Raw genomic sequence first — 19,984 nt, forward strand, 5'->3', positions numbered from 1 at the left:
ACATACACACACATATGGGCGTGCACACACATATAAAGAAGACAGCTTGGCCCGGGGCATCTTGGTCATGGCTATAATGACAAAGGGCTAATGTGAGAAGCTCCTCAGTCTTCGGAGATTAAGAGCCAAGGTGAATGCCTCAGGAGACCGCTGATCTTCAGCTGGAGGAGTCATCTGAACTCCCGGGTGCCTGAGGACTGCCTCCTTGTTTAGTCTCCTTAATGAAGGAAGGCTGAGGACTCTTGTTGCTAAACAGGTTGGAAGGGCCTAGCAGGTGCTATTTAAGAATATACATGTAACTGGCCCAATCGAAACGAATTACTCTCCACGGGAATTAATTTCTACCAAATCAGCTGTTAATTGATCTAAAACCAGCGTTTAGTGGTTTCAAGTCTTCTCAGAACACGTGGGAAATGGGAGCTAGAGTAACAGATAATGGCCGTCATGGTGTGTCTGGGATTGACATTTTTATGTGACCCTGTATAACTATTCGGTTCTGTTTTAAGACCACTACAGTTGGATGGCTAGACACAGCACTCAGTGTGCCTGTGGTACAGTTCAATTCCACCAACACATTATTGTGCAAGGTCCTCCCTCAGCTGAGGGCTGTGGGAGTCCCCAGGGAACTGCCCAACACCTGCTTTCAGATGCTCTGGTATGACATTTCTAGAAATTACTATCATGATTTTCACTACCCCAAACCCCTCTATTCTAGTTTTGAATATCTAGTCTGATGTTATTTTAGAGGTATTTTCTTTGGGTTTTTTGTTGTTGTTTTATCTGTTTTCCCTTGGCAGCGATCAAACCTAGGGCCTCTCCAAGGCTGGGAAGTGTTCTACCCGACCTGCTTATTGCTTTTCTATTTTTATTTTTTTAATTGTTATTTTAATCTCATTTTTTTTGACACAGGGTCTCATGTAGTCCAGGCTAGCCTTGAACTTACTGTGAAGCCGAAGATGGCTTTAAACTCCTGATCCTCCTGCCGCCACTTCGCAAGTCCCGGGGTTATAGACTTGCAGGTCCTCTGCAAGAACATCCGGTGCTCTGAACTGCTGAACCATTTCTGTAGCCCAACAGCTCCCTTTTCATTGAGCTCAAGTTGCCCTTTGGCTATTTCTTTCTTTCTTTCTTTCTTTCTTTTTTTTTTTGGGGGGGGGGCGGTTTCGAGACAGGTTCCTCTGTGTAGTTTTGGTTCCTGTCCTGGATCTCGCTCTGTAGCCCAGGCTGGCCTGGAACTCACAGAGATCCACCTGGCTCTGCCTCCCGAGTGCTGGGATTAAAGGCGTGCACCACCACCGCCCGGCCCCCTTTGGCTATTTCTATACCAGGCTTTCCTTGTCCTCTCTGGTCTAGCAAGCATTGCCACTTGAGAACAGCAACATAATCATTCTAAAACTTCTATTTCTGCCACACTTAAACTGACCTGCCCTAACATGAAACTAAAAGTGTGGAGAACTGAGCTATACCACAGGTTACCAGTGGGCACGGAGGCTAGGGTGCTCTGCCAGCTCGGCAGGGGTGCAGGCAGCTGGAGCGGAGAGTTCCCTGCACTCTCTCTGCATGCCTTACCAGACTCACAGGAGGTGAGTGCTCAAGGGCTTTGAAACGCTGCCATTTTTTCAAGTGGCAGTCCGCTTTTAGCCCTTCATCCCTGGACTACCGGAACACCAAGAGAATACAAACTAAGATGGCTGGTGGATGCCAGCTCAGTCAGACTCAGTGCTGATGTCCTCTGTCAGGGAAACGAACTCAAACGACTACCAGATACACACAGATTCCCATTTGTTTATGTAAAAGAAAGTGATAAACGAAACTGGGGAGGGAGCTCATCCGAGCTTGGCCACCTAGCATGCCCAACTCCCTGGCTTCCATGGGCATGGGGCTGCATGTCTAGGATTAAATCTCTTAAAAATATATATACAGGTACCTATTGATTGTGTGGCTGAACTCTCGATTCTCCTGTGAGTGCTGGGACTATAGGCATGCTCCTCCACCGTGCTGGCTTATGGGGTGCTGAGGATTGAACTCAGCACTTTGAGACTGCTGGGCAAGCACTCTACCAACTGACCTACATCCCCAGGCCACAAAGTATCTGACTTGTGTTTTTGTGTTTACATTTTATTTTGTGTATGAAAGTGGAGTGCATGTCAATTGTGGGTTAGTGTGGAGGTCAGAGGACAGCTTGGGGGAATCGGTTCTGTCCTTCAACCATGTAGGTTTGGGGATTGAACTCAGGTCGTCAGGCCTGGCAGCGAGTTCCTTTACCTACGGAGCCATCTTGCTGGTCCCCATAGTACCTACGTGGATATATTGTTGATGTACTGTTGGCATGGAAATGGACGTGTCACTCCGTCTGTGGGACAGTCACTCCATTGGTGTGGTTTGTGACACTCTAGGCTTTGACTCACGGGGCTTCCCCTCTTAGTATTCAGATTGGATGCTGCGGTGAAAACTTGAAGCCAGCCTGGCAGCTTTAAAGGAGCCTGCAGCCTTGCTCCCTGAATCTCCAGAGCTCCATAGCAGTGGGTTTGGTTTGGTTTTAATCTATCGAGGTCTTGTGAAAACAGCTCCATGTTTGTGTAGACAGAGTCAGCATTGTGCCCATCTGACCACTTAAAAATCTTGAGGTTTCTTCTGTCTGGCAGGCCACCCTTTCAGAGACCAAAATAAACAACAAAATACACCAGTGGGATGGCCCATTTCCTTCCAGTTAGCACCTGCCAAGTCAGAATTTATAAAGCAGATTTGGGCTCCAGATGGAGCGGCCGTGGTGATCTGTTTGGAAACTTCCCTCACCAATCTGTGCCAAACATCAGAGCAAATTACAAAACTGATCATAAAAAAAATTAGTGAGACAGGGTCTCACTGTGTAACCCTGACTGTCCTGGAATTTACTATGTAGCCCAGGCTGGCTTCGAATTTACAGAGATCCACCTGCCTCTGCCTCCCGAGTGCTGGGATTAAAAAGCTGTGCCCTAAAATATTTTCTTAAATACATCACAGATGTGACCCACGTCACTGTCAAACCCAGGAAGACCAGGTGTGAAAACATTTAAGATTAACTGCTACTTTCATCCAAAAAAAACTTACCCTGGCTGGCTCCCATTGGCTTATCTCTGGGGAAAACAGAAGGATTTGACTTTTCTTTTCTTTTTTCTTTTTCTTTTCTTTTCTTTTTTTTTTTTTTTTGAGACAAGGTCTGTAGCTCAGGCTGCCTTCTAACTCACTATGTAGCCAAGGATGACCAGGAACTTTTGATCTCCTGGCTTCACCTCCCTGGTGCTAGAATTATGGGCTTTGCCACCACACCAGGGTTATGAGACAGGATTATGGGATGGGGCCTGGGACTCTGTGCATGCTAGGCAAGCACTCTAGAAACTGAAATGCATCCTCAGCCCTTGTTGGGCGTGTGTATGTGTGTGTGTGTGTGTGTGTGTGTGTGTGTGTGTGTGTGTGTGTGTGTGTGTGTGTTATGGGAACACATGTTTATGGGTGTGCACACCCATATGCACATGACTGAAGGACAGAGGAGGACAATGGCTATCTTGCTCTAAAAACTCTACCTCATCTCCACAAGGCAGGGCATCAGTGAACTTGGAGCTTACTGTTTTCCTGCAAGGCTGACAGTCACCAACACACCCCAGCAGCTGTCCTGTCCCCTACACACACACCTCAGGGCTAGGGGTACCAAGGACACGTCCACACAGATGATGGAGTGCCAGACTCAGGTTCCCACTCTTGCTGTGCGTCACTCTTACCCACTGAACCATCTCCCCAGCCCCTGGTCAGCAAGTGTTTGTTTGTCTTTGAGACTGTGTAGCCCTGGCTGTCCTAGAACTCGCTCTGTAGACCAGGCTGGCCTTGAACTCACAGAGATCTGCCTGCCTCTGCCTCTCAAGTGCTGGGACTAATGGTGTGGGTTTAGGGATTTGTAACATAGAAATAGACTCTTGGTGCCTACCTTCAAAGAAGCCAAACAGACAGGAAATAGAAAAGGAGGTGGTGCTTTTGAAGATGGTATGTTGTTGTCTAGCAGCCCGTGTCTGTCCATCACTGCCTTTTATCCACTCGACTTACTGCAATCGTGTCCGAGGGTGGGGAGATGGCTCAGTGGATAAAGGCTCTTGCTGTGAAGTTTACAACCTTAGTTCTGCCTCCCAGACCCACACAGTAGAAGGAGAAAACCAACTCCCTCATTTTGTCTTCTGACCTTCGCACACATACCTATAGAAAGCACACACACGTGTGCACACAAGTAAATAATTGTAGAAGTGTATCCACATATATTCTTGCTGCTAAGCCTCATACCAGCCCTTGAAGTCTAGGGATGGACATGAATGTCAATAAACACTTGTTTTGGTATTCACTCAAAAAAGAAGTAGAAACTTGAAATGTTGAAATAAGAGACATCGGGCTGGAGAGATGGCTCAGAGGTTAAGAGCACTAGCTGCTCTTCCAGAGTTCCTGAGTTCAATTCCCAGCACCCACATGGTGGCTCACAACCACCTTGAATGAAATAAGAGACATCAAAGTAACTTACAACCACTCAAAAGCAGAGTCAAGCTGATGAAGTGTCTTTGAAATTCTCTGTGAATGTTTATGCTTACAACTTGAGGCTGGACAGGGAGGCTCGTGCCTTTAATTCCAGCCCTTGAGAGGAAGAAACAGGCGGATCTCTGTGAGTTCCTTGCCAGCCTGGTCTACAGAGCGAGGTCCAGATAGCTGGGGCTGCAGAGAGACCCTGTCTCAAAAAGCAAACAAAGCCAGCCTTGCATTATTGATGAGCAGAGAGCCCTCCAATCCAGGTTATTGTTCACTTAGCTAGGACAAGTTCTCTGGCAACAGCTTGGGAAGGCCACTGCTAGAGAGTTCTATTTATTTTTGATATTTTCTGTATGGTATTGGGGATTGAACCACATTCAGAGCAAGCTGCCTAACACTGAGTTTTATCCCAAGCCTTAGAGTTTTTTTTTTCTCTTCAAGACAAGGTCTCTCTGTGCAGCCTTGGCTGTCCTGGAACTCACTCTGTAGACCAGGCTGGCCCCAAACTCACAGAGATCCGCCTGCCTCTGCCTCCTGAGTGCTGGGATTAAAGGCATGCACCATCACTGCCCGGTGCCTTAGAGATTTTTTTTTAATTTATTTTATTAAATTTTCTATTCATTTTACATACCAACCACAGATCCTCCTCTCCTCCCTCCTCCCACCCCTCAGCCTTCTTCCTCAACCCACCTCCCATTTCTACCTCTTCTAAGGCAAGGTCTCCCATAAAGAATCAGCAGAGCCTGGTACATTCAGTTGAGGCAGGTTCAAGCCCCTCCTCCCTGCACCAAGACTGCACAAGGTGTCCCACCATAGGCACTGGGCTCCAAAAAGCTGGTTCATGCCAGGGATGGATCCCGATCCCACTGCCTGGGGGCCCCCTAAACAGTTCAAGCTAAACAACTGTCTCGCCTATCCAGAGGGCCTAGTCCAGTCCCATGGGGGCTCCACAGCTATTGGTCCACAGTTCATGCGTTTCCACTAGTTTGGCTGGCCATCTCTGTACGTTTTCCCATCATGATCTCGATGTCCCTTGCTCATAGAATCCCTCCTCTCTCTCATCGATTGGACTCCTGGAGCTCGGCCTGGTGCCCAGCTGTGGATCTCTGCATCTGCTTCCATCAGTCACTGGATGAGGGCTCTATGATGACAGTTAGGGTATTCAGCCATCTGATCACCAGGGTAGGCCAGCTCAGGTACCCTCTCGACTATTGCCAGTAGTTTATAGTGGGGTCATCCTTGTGGATTCCTGAGAACCTCCCTAGCACTCTGTTTCTCCCTATTCCCATGATGTCTTTATTTATCATGGTATCTCTTTCCTTGCTCGCCCATTCTGTCCCTGGTCAAAATTCCCGTTCCCCTATGTTCTTATCCTCCGTCCCTTGCCCTTCATTACTCCCCCTCCTTGATCCCCAGGTTGCTCATGTAGATCTCATCTATTTCTCTCTAGGTGATCCATGCATCCCTCCTAGGGTCCATCTTGCTAGCTAGTCTCCCTAGAGCTGTGGGTTGCAGTCTGGTTATCCTTTGCTTATGAATGAGTACTTCTTGTGCCTGATTCTGGGAATTAGAATGTTTCTAGAGAGGGCATGATTGAATAATAATAAAAAAAAAGTTTATCAATGTTTATTTGTAGAATTCTGTGATTGTGAGTGTGTGTGTGTGTGTGTGTGTGTGTGTGTGTGTGTGTGTGTGTGTTGCTGAGGATTAGAAGCTGGGCTTTGCATGTGTTCAGCAAGTACTTTACCACTGAGCTACCTTGCCTCTTTTTTTATTTTTTTGCTATGTAGCCAAGGCTGGTTTGGAATTTTCAGTCTCCTGTTTTACCATCCTGAATACTGGGATCCTAAGCCTGTGCCACTGTGCCCAGTGACACGCCTTCCTTCCTTCCTTCCTTCCTTCCTTCCTTCCTTCCTTCCTTCCTTCCTTCCTTCCTTCCTTCCTTTCTTTCTTTCTTTCTCTCTCTTTCTCTTTCTTTCTCTCTCTCTCTTTCTTTCTCTCTCTCTTTCTTTCCTTCTTTCTTTCTTTCCTTCTTTTTTTGGTTTTTTGAGACAGGGTTTCTCTGTGTAGTTTTTTAGTGCCTGTCCTGGATCTCACTCTGTAGACCAGGCTAGACTCGAAATCACAGAGATCCACCTGGCTCTGCCTCCTGAGTGCTGGGATTAAAGGCCGCCCCCACCACCACCCGACTGACACACCTTTCTATATATAACATTCTCATGTCATTACAAGTTCTTCATAAGTTAGATGTTTTGCTTTTTGAGGGCAGTTTTCTATATCCCAGGCTGGCCTTGAACTGGCTGAGGAGGGCCTTGAAACTCTTTTATTTATTTATTTGTCTGTGTAGGCATGTTTTACCTGCACGTGTGTCTGTGCACACACGATTGTCTGATGCCTGTAGAGGTGAGAAAAGGGCATTGGATTCCCTGGAACTGGAGTTACAGATGTCTGAGAACTGCCACTTGGGTGCTGGGAATCAAACCTGGGTCCTCTGGAAGAGCATACCTGCTAAGCTAACTGTCCAGTCCCATGACTTTGAAATTCTGATCCCCCTTCCTCCATCTCCCAGTGCTAGGAATACAGGCGCGTATCACCACGGATGGATTATGCCATGCCGGGGATGGAATCCAGGGCTTTGTGCATGCTAGGCACTCATTCTACCACCTCAGTCACATCCCCAGCCCCATAGGTTAGGTTTTCAGTGCCTCCACCAGAGCAGCAGACTTTCATTGTTCACAGATGCAGTGTTCTCAAAGAACATCTGCCACTCACTGTCCCGCTTCTCAGTAGTGCGGACTCTGACTGATGCCCAGAGGAGTTCAGTGCTGGGAGTCTGCATTCAGCAAATATTGATTGGAGGATTCCCAGGCCTTGTGAGTCTGGACCTTGTCACAGGATGTGGTGAATCCCACACAGTGACAGAGAGGTGACCCATTTGAAGCTGCACAAGCCATGCCAGAAGCACTTGATGGAGATGGCATATTGTGGAGGGAGATGCATTTGGCAGTGGTGTGGACATGTAAAAAGATGGCAGAAAAGACATCCTGGGCTTTTGGTTTCTGTTTTTGTTTTTAAAAGAATTCATTACTGTGTGTGTGTGTGTGTGTGTGTGTGTGTGTGTGTGTGTGTGTGTGTGTGTGTAACCACAGCACAGCACACATGTGAAGGTCAGAGGACACTTGTGGAAGTTAGTTGTTTTCAAACACCATAAAGCCCGGGGAATCAAACTGAGTCGCCAGGCAATGAACATCTGGCCTCTCTAGTTCATGTTAAATGACGTTGGTAAAAGACCTTTTTCCTTTTAGTAAAAATACTAAACTGAAATAAAACAGCAATATCTGTGCTATTTTAGCATGAATTACTAAAAAGAAGTGAGGCTATAGTAAAGTGAAGGCAGATGGTTTTTAATGTGTTGCCTGTATTAGTGTTCAATTGTGTGTGGGAGCACATGTGTGCGTGTGTGTGCTTGTGGAATCCAGAGGTTGACACCTGGCATCATCTTCCTGAGGCACTACTTTATTTACTGAGGTTGGAGTTCTCACCATACCCAACGCTTGCTGATTATGTTAGTCTGGCTAGCGCCCTCCCCCAGGCCTGGAGTTCCCCACTCTGTTTGTGGGTGGGTGCTGGGGGTCTGAGCATCGGTCTTCACAAGGACACAGCAAAGGCTTTATCCACAGGGTTATCTGTCTCCCCAGCCCCTGGATGTTATTTTCATAATAGTTCTTGCTTTATGTTACTTTCTTAGGCACCTTTAAAATAATAATCCACAAATCAAGTCCATATGGTACAAAGTAGGACACCATCAAAAGATGTTTGCTGAAGAAGCTTTGCCTCATACAGAAGTGAATAATGGTGTGGGGGAACCTTCCTGACCCAGCCCCAAAGGTCACCAAGTCTGTGTGTCAAAAATGTGCTTGTCTTAGCCTGTCTGGTCTGCTGTTGTAAAGTACTGTAAATAGGGTGGCTCGTGAGAAACATTTCTTTTTCCCAGTTCTGGAGGCGGAAAGGTCCAAGGTCAGAGGCTCACAGACATGGTGTCCGATGAGGGACCACTTCCTGGCAAGCAGACACTAGACACTGTCTTATCACCTAAACCCCTCTTAGCAGAAGTTAGAAGGGAGTTGTCAGGGGCTGCTGTTACAGAGGCCTTAATCTAATTCCATTCATGACACAAAGGCCTCTCCGTCATGACATCATCACCTCCCCCAAAGCCTTACCTCCAGCATGGATTAGATTTCAGTCATGAAATTGGGGAGGCAGAGGCAGGCGGATCTCTGTGAGTTCGAGGCCAGCCTGGTCGACAGAGTGAGTTCCAGAACAGGCTCCAAAGCTACACAGAGAAACCCTGTCTCGGGGAGGGGAGGGGGGGAACCAAAATAAACAAAAAGAAAAAAAAAAGAATTTGGGTCGCATATAGCATTCAGTCTATAGCAATCATATACAAAGTTTCAAATCAAACAATCTAAGGAAAACTTTTTAAAGATTTATTTTGTGTGTTTGTGGGGGGCATGTTTCTATCACTGCACGCATGTGGGGGTCAAAGGGCGACTTGCTGGAGCCAGTTCTCTTCTACCCTGTGGAACCAGGATTCAAACTCAAGTTGTCAGACTCGGTGGCAAGAACTATATCACCTGCTGCACGGTTTCCAGTCTCTTTTTACAAAAACGTGTATTCAAAATGCAACACTCTTAATTACCTTAACCTGTAAAGAATTTCTACAAAACAATACAATAAATACAAAGTTTCTGGCAGAAAAATTATTAAGTACAAGACAGTTACAAGAAGAAATTCCAAAAGCTGAAGAGGCTGAGATGGGTCAGATTTGGTGGCGCACGCCTTTAATCCCAGCACTCCAGAGACAGAGGCAGGTGGGTCTCTGAGAGTTTGAGGCCAGCCTGGTCTACAGAGTGAAACTCTGTCTATACACATACATCTATGGGGAGGGGGTGTTAGATGGATGGCTGTCTTAGCTTCGAGTAGAAACAATCTGTGCTGGCTAGTTTTATGTCAGCTTAACACAAGCCAGAGTCAGCAGAGAGGAGGGATCCTCAACTGAGAACAATGCCTTCATAAGATGGGACTATGGACAAGCCTGTAGAGCATTTCCTTAGTTAGTGATTGATGGTGGAAGGCACAGCCCGTTGTGGGTGGGGACACCCCTGTGTTGGTGGTCCTTCGTTCTCTAAGAAAGCAGACTGAGCAAGCCATGAGGAGCAAGCCAGTAAGCAGCACCCCTCCATGGCCTCTGCATCAGCTCCTCCTCCAGGTTCCAACCCTGCTTGAGTTCCTGTCCTGACTTCCTTCAGTGTTGAACAATGATATGGAAGTATAAGCCAAATAAACCCTTTCTGTTGTAGAATATTATTTTAATGTGTGTTACTTTTGTTTATGTTGCATTTGTTTAACTCTGTGACGCTGTGTTACTGGGCCTGTCTAAAACACCTGATGGGCTAATATCTCTGTTCTCTCCTGGTCTCTTCTCCTCCCCTAACTCTCCTCTCTCTCTTTTTCCCTTGAGAGGGTCTCACTGTAGCCCAGGCCTGATTCAAACTCTGGTGATCCAATATGCCCAACTAACCCTGGATTTATTTTTAAGTTTTCTTCTTTCCTTAAGTGTGAAATTTTATATGCAACTGATGAACAATCCATATGTGGGCATTACTTGGTGCCATTTCCTGAAGAATGATTACTATTTTTCCTGGAGACAAAATAGGAAGTGTATCAATCAAAGAAAAGCCATGGTTCGATACTTTGTGACAGGCTTTTGAAGTGGATGTCAGTGTCTCTTTCCCAAATGTTTTATCTCCATTTTTTATCACTGGTTGGCAGAGACTCAAGTGGCCTTACGTTTCTCTTATCTTAGAAGATTTTCCCATCAACCCAATTACAGATAGGCTAATAAGTATTTACAGACTATATATATGTGACATATTACAAAGGAATGTATGAAAACATGTCTGTATAGAATACTATTTACAAGCCAGACATAGTGCCACATGCCTGTGATCCCAGCACTTGTGGGACAGAGGCAGGTGAATCTCCGTGAGTTCGAGGCCAGCCTAGTCTACAGAGAGACCTTTTCTCAAAATAAATAAATAAATCTTTTGAAATTATGTTTCTTTATTATGCGTGTGCATACTCACATGAGCTCATGTATTGTGTGTGAGGGTTGGAATGACTCCGCAATTAGTTCCCTTGAAATTTGTGATTTTGTGAGCATACTGATACCCAGTTTATTTGGGGGGGGTTGTGCATCGGTGCATGTGCATTTAGAGGCCAGAGACTGATGGCAAATGTCTCCTTCAGCCGTTCTCAATCTTACTTTTTGAGACGGGCTCTGTCACTGAGCCTGGAGCTTGCTAATTTAGTGAACTGGTTGGCCAAGAGAGTCTGCAGTCTCTTCCTCTCAGGCGCTAGGACTCCAGGCCTGGGAGATCCTAATTCAGGTCCTCATTTTTGTACAGCATGCACTTTGCCCACGGAGCCATCCTCCAGCCCTTTGCTCACTTTTATTTATATGTAACTATGAGCACCATGTGTGTGAAGAAGCCCTTAGAGGTCAGAAGAGGGTGTTGGATTCCCGGAACTACAGTTACAGTCTGGGAACTGAACCCAGGTCCTCTGCAAGAGCAGTAAACGTTCCTAACGGCTGAGCCATCTCTCCAGCCCTGCCGATTGTGGGTTTTTTGTTTGGTTTGTTTTGAGACAAGGTCTCGTGTGTCCCAGGTTGCCCTCAAAGCTGCCAAGAATGACCTTGAACTCCTGATCCGCCAGCCTCTACCTCCCCAGTGCTGGGATTTCAGGTGTGCGCTGCCGCACCTAGCTCAGAGCCCTCATTTTATGAAGTCTTGATTCGTGGACAAGCCTCCTTCCTAGGCGTGCGTGCTGCCGCAGAGTGCAATCTTCAGCACGTTGGTGTAGAGCAGAACAGTTGCGTGTGTGTTTGAGTCAGATTCTGGATTAGTGGCTTTTCTTTCTTAGGACGACACTCTGACCTCAGGGACAAGCTCCTGCGTACGTGGCAGCCAGTTTCCTCACTGAGTGAAGGAAGAGCTACTGGTAATACTTGTTGCTAGTTAGAACATTCTGGCTTCTATGTAAACAATTAGAATTTGAGGAAATTTGTATTTCACTATGAGCCTGACACCTTCCAACTATTTAATCACCTAGAAAGAGACAGGCAATGATGAGATACATGCAATTTAAAAAAAAATGTTTTTAATGATTGAATAACTTGGACGACAATCTTAAAAGATCTACATATACCAAGGAAAGTATTTCCTAAATAAAAATGTAGTGTGCTTGCTATCATAAAACACTAGCCAGAGGTAACTTGGGGAGGAAAGGGGTTATTTGACTTACAGTTACCGTCTGTCTTTGAGGGAAGCTAGGGAAGGAGCCTGGAGGCAGGAACTGAAGCCGAGATCTTAGAACACACTTTGCTGGCTCCTCTCCTCCTCCGGCTTGTTCAGTTGTCTTTCTTATGTAGCCCAGGCCTAGCTGCCTAGGGATAGCACTGCCCATGGTGGGCAAGACCCTCCTATGGCAGTTAGAAATTAGGTAAAAGCCCCACAAACACGCACACAGGCCAGTCTGATGAAGTAATTCCTCAGTTGAGGCCCCCTCTTGCCCGGTGTATCACATTGACAGCTGAAGCTACCTGACACCAGTGAATAATGCATAATCACGCACAGGTAAAAGTGCCCTTTGCAATGCAAGGTGGACTGGTGGGTTTCACTGTAACTGGTGTGGACGGTTTGCTGCTGTGGCTGCTGATATCATATGGTTTCTAGTCTTTGAGAAACTATTGGTGTGGTATACAAGGAAGAGATCCAGTTATCTGCAAAGGCCATTGAATGACTCTTAGGGCTGAGGATGTGGGTCAGTGTAGAGTAAGTGCCTAGTATGCAGGGCCATAGCGTCTACCCACGGCACCCACCCCCACAGAGTGGTAAAGACTTTACCAGGTGCACACCTGTTGTACAAGGACTTGAAAGGTATAGAGGCAGGGCTCAGGAATTGAGTCGCTGTGGCTGCATAGTGAGTATAAGGCTAGCCTGGCCTACAAAAGAGAGACTCTGTCTAAAATAAATAAATAAAACTAAGAAAAACAAAAAGTGGGGGGAAGGAGGGAAGGAGGCAGGCTGGTCCTCCCCTTTCTCGTGCCTGCTTGAATGCAGTTACCTTTGTTGCTAACTCACCTCGTCGGGAATGGCTGCAGAATGAACACACCAACAGCCTGTCTGCTCTGAACCCACTCTTCCCACTGCTGGGTTTACTTTGGAAGACTCCAGTTTTTAAGCAGAAAAACAATGTCATTTACATAAACATGTGGTGTACTTGTTATTGCTACACAAGTGAATAGTTTTTAAAAAAATCTCCATGATTTCCCATAAAATAAATAGTAATAAGTATAATCCACTTAAAGGCTCCTTAGGGGCCTCAATAAATTTGAAGAGGGCAAAGGGTCTGTAGGGCTTGTAGTCATGTGACCTCAGGCAAGAGGAAGGGCTTGTTACATTTTATACATGCCATTGTGTGCATATAGAGGTCAGAGGGCAACGTGTGGGAGCCGGCTCCCTTCCATCATGTGGCAGTCGGCTCCCTTCCATCATGTGGGAGTCAGCTCCCTTCCATCATGTGGGCCCCAGAGATCAACTCCGGCTTGGAGGTGAGTGTCTTTATCTGCGGAGCCATCTCAGGCCACTGATTGTTTGTTTGTTTGCTTTGAGACAATGTTGCTCTTGAATGCGCCCCCCGTGATCCCTCTAATTCAGTCTTCCAGCTGTGCGGGGTTGCAGGCTGCCACCAGGCCAGGTTTGGAAGGAATACTTTCTTGATAACAACAACATCCTCACTGGAGCCTGGAATATTTTTTTAAGGACCATTTACAGTGTTTGCCCACAAAAGAGTCTTTTTAAGATTTGGAATTTCTTCCCATTAAATTTTCCACATTTTAGTCAAGAATGTAAGTGGGCCGGTTGGTTTTTCATCTGTTTTGAATTTTCCTCTGGCTGCCTTGTCCTGTGATAGTAGCAGCAGGGTGTGGTCCCTTCAGGGATGCCTTAATAGCGCCTGCAGAGGATGCTGCTTGGAGGCAGCAGGCATTCATTTTCTTGTTACTATTTAAGGCTTTACTGTGAAGATCCTCTGTCCTGTGTGATTCTGGTTTTTTGTTTGTTTGGTTTGGTTGGTTGTAGGTTTTGTTTTGTTTGAAACAGGGTTTCTCTGTGTCTCTGTGTAGCTCTGGCTATCCTTGAACTCATTTTGTAAACCAGGCTGGCCTCAAACTCAGATCCACTTGCCTCTGCCTCCTGAGTGCTGGCATCAAAGGCGTGTACCACTACATCCAGCTGGATCCTGTTCTTTGAGGAAGGGTTTGGTACAGTTTGCAAAATGGTCTTGGTAACTGATAACTGTTGAAAACACATTGTTGAAGACTGTGGTGTAGCTCGGCTAACAGAGTGCTTACCTAGCATGCACAAAGCCCTGGGTTTGATTGCCAGTACCAGCTTGGTGGTGCATGCCTCTAATTCCAGTGAGTGGGAGGTTGAGGCAGGGAGATCAGGAGTTCAGGGTCATCCTCGCTACATAGGGAGTTTGAGGCCAGCCTGGGCTACATAGAACACCCTGTCTCAAAACTAATGCCAATGAAAACATATTATTGGGCAGTCAGTTGTGAGGTGGACTAAGTTCCGTGTGGAGGGGCTTCTTGTTTTTGTTTGCAGGGGTTTGGGGATATCCATCTTTGCTACAGAGCATCGGAGGTGGTGTATCAGGCAGATTGTCAATGGGACAGAATGGAATCAAGGGCAGGAGCCTTTGAGAGCTTTCAGAGGGGATGGCATTGTAGAGAGAATTCAAGGGAGGGGGAGTTTTCTTTTCTTCAGTGTGGAGGCTGGAACCTTGGACTTCACACTTTCTACCACTGAGCTGTGCAGCCCCAGCGCTTGATATATATCAATATCAATAGATAGGTAGGTAGGTAGATAGATGAGTAGATGATAGAGCTATCAAGATAGACAGATGATAGATATAAATAATATATTAGAGGGGTGTGTGTGTGTGTGTGTGTGTGTGTGTGTGTGTGTGTGTGTGTACACATGCTTGTGGAGGTCAACCTTAGGTGTCATCTTCAGAAACACCATCCACCTACCCGGCGCTGGGCACTTTGACTGACATGGGTGTTGTGGATAGGGTATTCGTGCTTTCAAGGCAAACATGTTCTTACCCACAGAGCCATCACCCCAGCTTTTATCTTTAAATAAATCTGGTTGAAAAGAAACTAGATCAAGGAAGGGTCACTGACCAGCAGAGCACTTTGGAGCAGTCCTGAGTGCTAGGAGCATTCATTCATTGCCATCGCTTGAGTTCCTTGTGTATTTACCTTCTCCAGTTGTTTACAGAGACCTGCCGTCCTGTTTACCCTGCTCATTGGCTCAACAACCCTCCTCTGTAGAGATAACATAAATAAACAATCTGAGCAACGTTTCTTAAAATGGAATCTGGGAGGGGTGTGGGATAGATTGAGGATTAAAAAGCGGAGAATGTTGTCTTTGTGTCCCCCCCCCCTTTTTTTAATACCATTTTAAAAGATTGGTTATAAGAATAAGCATTTTACAGTGAGGGTCATTTTAGTGGCAGAAGACTCCAGTGTCTTCAGTTGATACTGTTCTGTGCACTTGGCTAGGAACAAGACTAAAGCAGTTAGGTTAGATAAGGTGACTGTGAGACCATAATCACAGCATTAACTGTCAGCTTGACACAGTGTCACCTGAGGAGGAAGTCTCAATGGAGGGAATGTCCACACCACATTGGCTTATGGGCATGATTATGTGGTCTTGATTGTTAACTGATTTAGGAGAGTGCAGCACACTGTGGGTAACACCATTCCCTAGGCCGGTGGTCCTGGAACCATGCTTACCTTGGTAAGCATGAGTCTGTGAGGAAGCTAGCAAGCAGCATTCCTCCATGGTTTCTGCTTCAAATTCTTGCTTCAGTTCCTGCTGTGACTTCCCTCAGTGACGGGTTGTGACCTGGAGTGTAAGCTGAGTCTACACTTTCTCCTCTCCGTTGCCTCTGGTCAGGGTGTTTTATCACAGGAACGGGAAGGAAAGTAGGTCACGTGACCGACGGACTCAAGGTTGGTGCCGAAGCCAGTGGAAAGCACAGCACTGGGCTCAGCATCACTCAACAATACCGCGTTGTGTTCGAAGAACTTGGATCACACACAAGGAGTCAAAAGACAAGAAAAAGCTTTTAGAAGGGGTAGATATGTGTTGGTTAGGTAGACTGTGGCAATGGTTGGTCTCCTGGGTACTCTTCAGGTTATATATGCTAAGTGTGTATAGCTTTTGTTGTTGCCGACAGAGTCTCACTGTGTTGCTTAGTCTGGTCTTGAACTCCTGGGCTTGTGTAATCCTGTATCAGCTTCCTGAGAGGTGGGACTATAAATGTATACATCATATCACCGTGTCTGACTAAAGATGTACAGCCTCTTTAAAAAGATCTATGGAGTCTGGGACACCAGGAGAACATGGTCCACAGAATCAGTTGACCAGGACTCATTGGGGGTCGAAGAGATCAGGGAGCCTGTAGGGGTCTGACTTGGTCCTCTGAATATAAGTTATGGCTGAGTAGCTTGGTGTTCTTGTGGGACTCCTAACAGTGGGAGTGGGGGGGTCTCTGACTCTTTTGCCTGCTCTTGGGACCCTTTTCCTCCCACTGGGTTGCCTCATCCAGTCTTAATATGAAGGGATGTGCCTGGTCTTATTGCAACTTGATATGCCACGTATGGTTGATATCCCTGGGAGGCCTGCCCTTTTCTGAAGGGAAATGGAGGAGGAGTGGATCTGGGGGAGAGAGAGGGAAGGTGAGGGGAGAGGTTGGGGAGAGGGGTGGGGAGGGAACATGGGTCAGGATGTAATATATGAGAGAAGAATTTTTTTTTTTTTCATTTTTCGAGACAGGGTTTCTCTGTGTAGCTTTGCGCCTTTCCTGGGACTCGCTTGGTAGCCCAGGCTGGCCTCGAACTCACAGAGATCCACCTGGCTCTGCCTCCTGAGTGCTGGGATTAAAGGCGTGCGCCACCACCGCCCGGCCGAGAGAAGAATTTTTTTTAAGATTTTTTTTTGAGATTGGGTTCCTCTGTGTAGCCCTGGCTGTCCTGGAACTCGATTTGTAGACCTTGAACTCACTGAGATCTACTGCCTCTGCCTCCCGAGTGTTGGGATTGAAGGCAACCACCTGGCCAAGATTTTATTTTTTTTATTATTATTTGTATGTGTGTGTTCATGAGGTTTGGGCACCTAAGTCCAGTGCCTGAGGAGGTCAGAAGAAGCCTGAGATGCCCTGGAGTTACACTGGGCAAAGTGGATGCTGATAATAGAGCTGTGTCCTCTGCAAGAGCAGGAGGTGATCTCAACCCCTGAGCCGTCTCCAGCTCACCCTCCCCACTTTTGTGAGATGGGGTCTTATGTAGACCAGGCCGTTTTCAAATTTGCCATGCAGCCGAGGATGACCTTGAGCGTCTGATCCTCCTGCCTCCACCTTCCGAGTGCTGGGATTACAGGCGTGTGCCGTCACACTCAGTTCTTGAGGAGCCCAGGGCTGCATGTGCGCCAGGCGAGCACACCACCAACTGAGCTGCAGCCCCAGCGCTGTGCCAGTGCCAACCGGATCCCAGGGACAGGGCCGGAAGAACGGCTGACGGGTGTGTGTCATTCGTGTATTGACTTGACCCTCCCCACTTTGCATGTCTTGGTGAAACTAGGCAGGGATTCTGGGCACACTAGGGACCACAGCAGAGCCATTGAGACAGTTGGTGGCCTGGGTCAGTGAAGTCCTGTGGCTGGCCAGAGCCTCATCCTCTCTGAGGTTCCCTCTGAGGCAGCAGCATGCTTCCCAGCTGACCTGGCTCATCACTCACCCCCGGTGGCTCTAATGCATTCTCTGGCTGGCTTCCACTGCTCTCGGGCTCCACTTCCTGGGCCAGTCCTCCTTGCTGTTCTTGTGTGTGCTGTCCACCCACTGGCACTCCGCTCTGTGCTGGCTTTCAGACCCATGCACTCCCCGGCATCATCCTGTGAGCTCGGTCCATCTGTGCTTCCAGGCTCTGTTGTGCACACCAACCCCTCTATTCGCATGGATAGCGTCTTCCTCCCTGTGTGAATGATTTATTTGCACTCAGGAAGCTGAGCCCGAGTCACCCTGCAGCCCTTCCCCCTTGCTTAGAGTCTGCAGCCAACATGTCGCTTACAGTAGCATTTGCCAAGTGTCTCCAAAATGGCTCCCTCCTGCTCTCATCTCAGACCGTTAGGACAGTTTCCTGGCCTCTGCCTCACATGATTCCACGCAGATCTGTGGTCACAGTGCAAGAGCAGTTTGAGCCTTCTGGAGAGTCTGAGCTCCGTCACTGTGCACGGCAGGCCTCCACTGCCTCCAATGTCGTCACGCTTGTCCATTCCCTGGGGCCCTCCCACCCTCACCTGTGCTCAGGAGAGTCCCGACCCTCTCTACAGCTGTGCATCAGCAGGCCGGCACATCTGCCTGTCTTGCTCTCCAAAGCAGAAACACCCAAGGTGAACTACAAGAAACACTGCGAGGTGCAGTTTACCCTGCTCAGTTTTGCTTCCCTGGATCCAACCCCTGTCTGTGACACATAGTGTAGCAAAGTCCACATTGAGCTGTTTTACTCATTTGAAAAATGCTGAATTTCATAACCCTTCCCCTACCACTTCCTCTCTCCAAATTTAAACTACAGTTCTTTCTTAAAAAAAAAAAAAAAAAGATGCTGAGTGTGATGGTGTACACCTTTAATCCCAGCACTCCTGAGGCAGAAGCAGGTGGATCTCTGTGAGTTCCAGGCCAGTAATGGTTATAGGATGAGACCCTGTCTCAACAGAAAAGGAGAAGGGAAAGCTGGAGAGATGGCTCAGCAGTTAAAAAGCACTGGCTGCTCTTCCAGAGGACCTGGGTTTGATTCCCAGCACCTATATGGCAGCTCCTAACTACCTGTAACTCCAGATCCAGGGATCTGAGACTTCTGGTTTGCATGGGTACCAGGCACACAGATGATGCGCTTGTATACACACAGGCAAAGCACCCATATCCATAAAACAAATGTAAGAAATTATTTTTATTTATTGTGTATGCACATGTACGTGAAGGTGTTTCAGGAGTCTAGAAAGGGTTTCTGATTTCCAGGAGCTTGAGTTTTGCCTGTGGGCTGCCTGACATGGGTACTGGGAACCAAACTCTGGCCCTCCGCAAGAGCAGCAAGTGCTTTTAACTACTCAGCCATCTCTTCTGCCCTAGGGAACTCATGTGTGTGTGTGTGTGTGTGTGTGTGTGTGTGTGTGTGTGTGTGTGTGTGTGTGTGTGTGTGTGTGTGTGTGTGTGACCTGTCAGCTTTTGGCATCCGAGACATTTTCCTTTGTAATGGAACATTAATTATGTATAGGAGTCATTCGTCTAAAAGGAAGAGAGAACAGAATGGATCACAGATCCTAACTCCGGACCATGCTCAAACCAAATTTGGTAATGTTGATGTAAAGCTCTCAACAGAAAAGCCCCCGAGTGTCATCATGGAAAATGTTAGAGCCGCTTTCCTGGATCAGCGAATGATGGAGAGGACTGCTCCCTGGAACTGGTAGCTACAGAAAGAGACAATAAACTCCCTTCTCTCTCTTTTTCCAAACAGGATCAGTTTGACAACTTAGAAAAACACACCCAGTGGGGAATCGATATTCTTGAAAAGTACATCAAGTTTGTGAAGGAGAGAACTGAGATTGAGCTCAGCTATGCCAAGCAGCTCAGGTAAGGTGGCCCTGTGAACATGAGAAAGAAAGGCTCACTTCTCTTTTTTATTAAAAATTTTTTATTACACTTATTTATTTGTAGGGCAGGGGAATGTGTGTGCCATGTGCTTCTGTGGAGGTCAGAGCACACCCAAGGAGCTGGTTTTCCCTCCTTTCGTGGTGTGGGTCCTGGGGATTGAACTCACATCATCAGGCTTGGCGGTGAGCCCTTTACCACCCCCCCACCCCCCATGCCATCTTGCCAGCCGAATGCAAGCGTGATTTCTATTCTCATTTCACAGTGTCTCTCTGTGTGTAGTCTTTTCTCATAAAGTAATACGTCATTCCTTTAGTTTGTTCAGTTCTTCTGTTTGAGACAAAGTCTCATGTAGCCCAAGCTAGCCTTGAATTCACTGTATGGTAGAGGCTGGCCTTGAACAAAGAAATACACACGTGTTTGGAAAAGCACAGGAATCCCACACGTAAGGCTCTCGACTAGCCCTCCCTTCCCAGAAGCCATGCTCCTTCTGAGTGGCATGGTTCAGAAGAGCCTGCGGTGAATTTCACATGGGTGTGAGCACTGGCTCTGGTCCTTTAAAAATCTGACTTCTGCCGGCGGCGGCGGTGGCACGCACACCTTT

The 19,984-nt window shown here is 47.1% G+C and overlaps 1 protein-coding gene across 19 annotated transcripts in view; it reads left to right on the forward strand.

The window, feature by feature from the left end:
• Positions 1-19,984, forward strand: part of Fnbp1 (formin binding protein 1) — a 129,135-nt gene that overhangs the window by 23,481 nt on the left and 85,670 nt on the right. For all 19 annotated transcript variants that reach the window (XM_052722721.1, XM_052722717.1, XM_052722724.1 and 16 more), the window contains exon 2: positions 19,247-19,362. In XM_052722721.1, the coding sequence (XP_052578681.1) occupies positions 19,247-19,362 (116 nt within the window). The remainder of the gene's footprint in view (positions 1-19,246; positions 19,363-19,984) is intronic.

The sequence above is a fragment of the Peromyscus californicus genome, unplaced genomic scaffold (assembly GCF_007827085.1).
Source record: "Peromyscus californicus insignis strain IS unplaced genomic scaffold, ASM782708v3 Scaffold_7__1_contigs__length_154581171, whole genome shotgun sequence".
Lineage (NCBI taxonomy): Eukaryota > Metazoa > Chordata > Mammalia > Rodentia > Cricetidae > Peromyscus > Peromyscus californicus.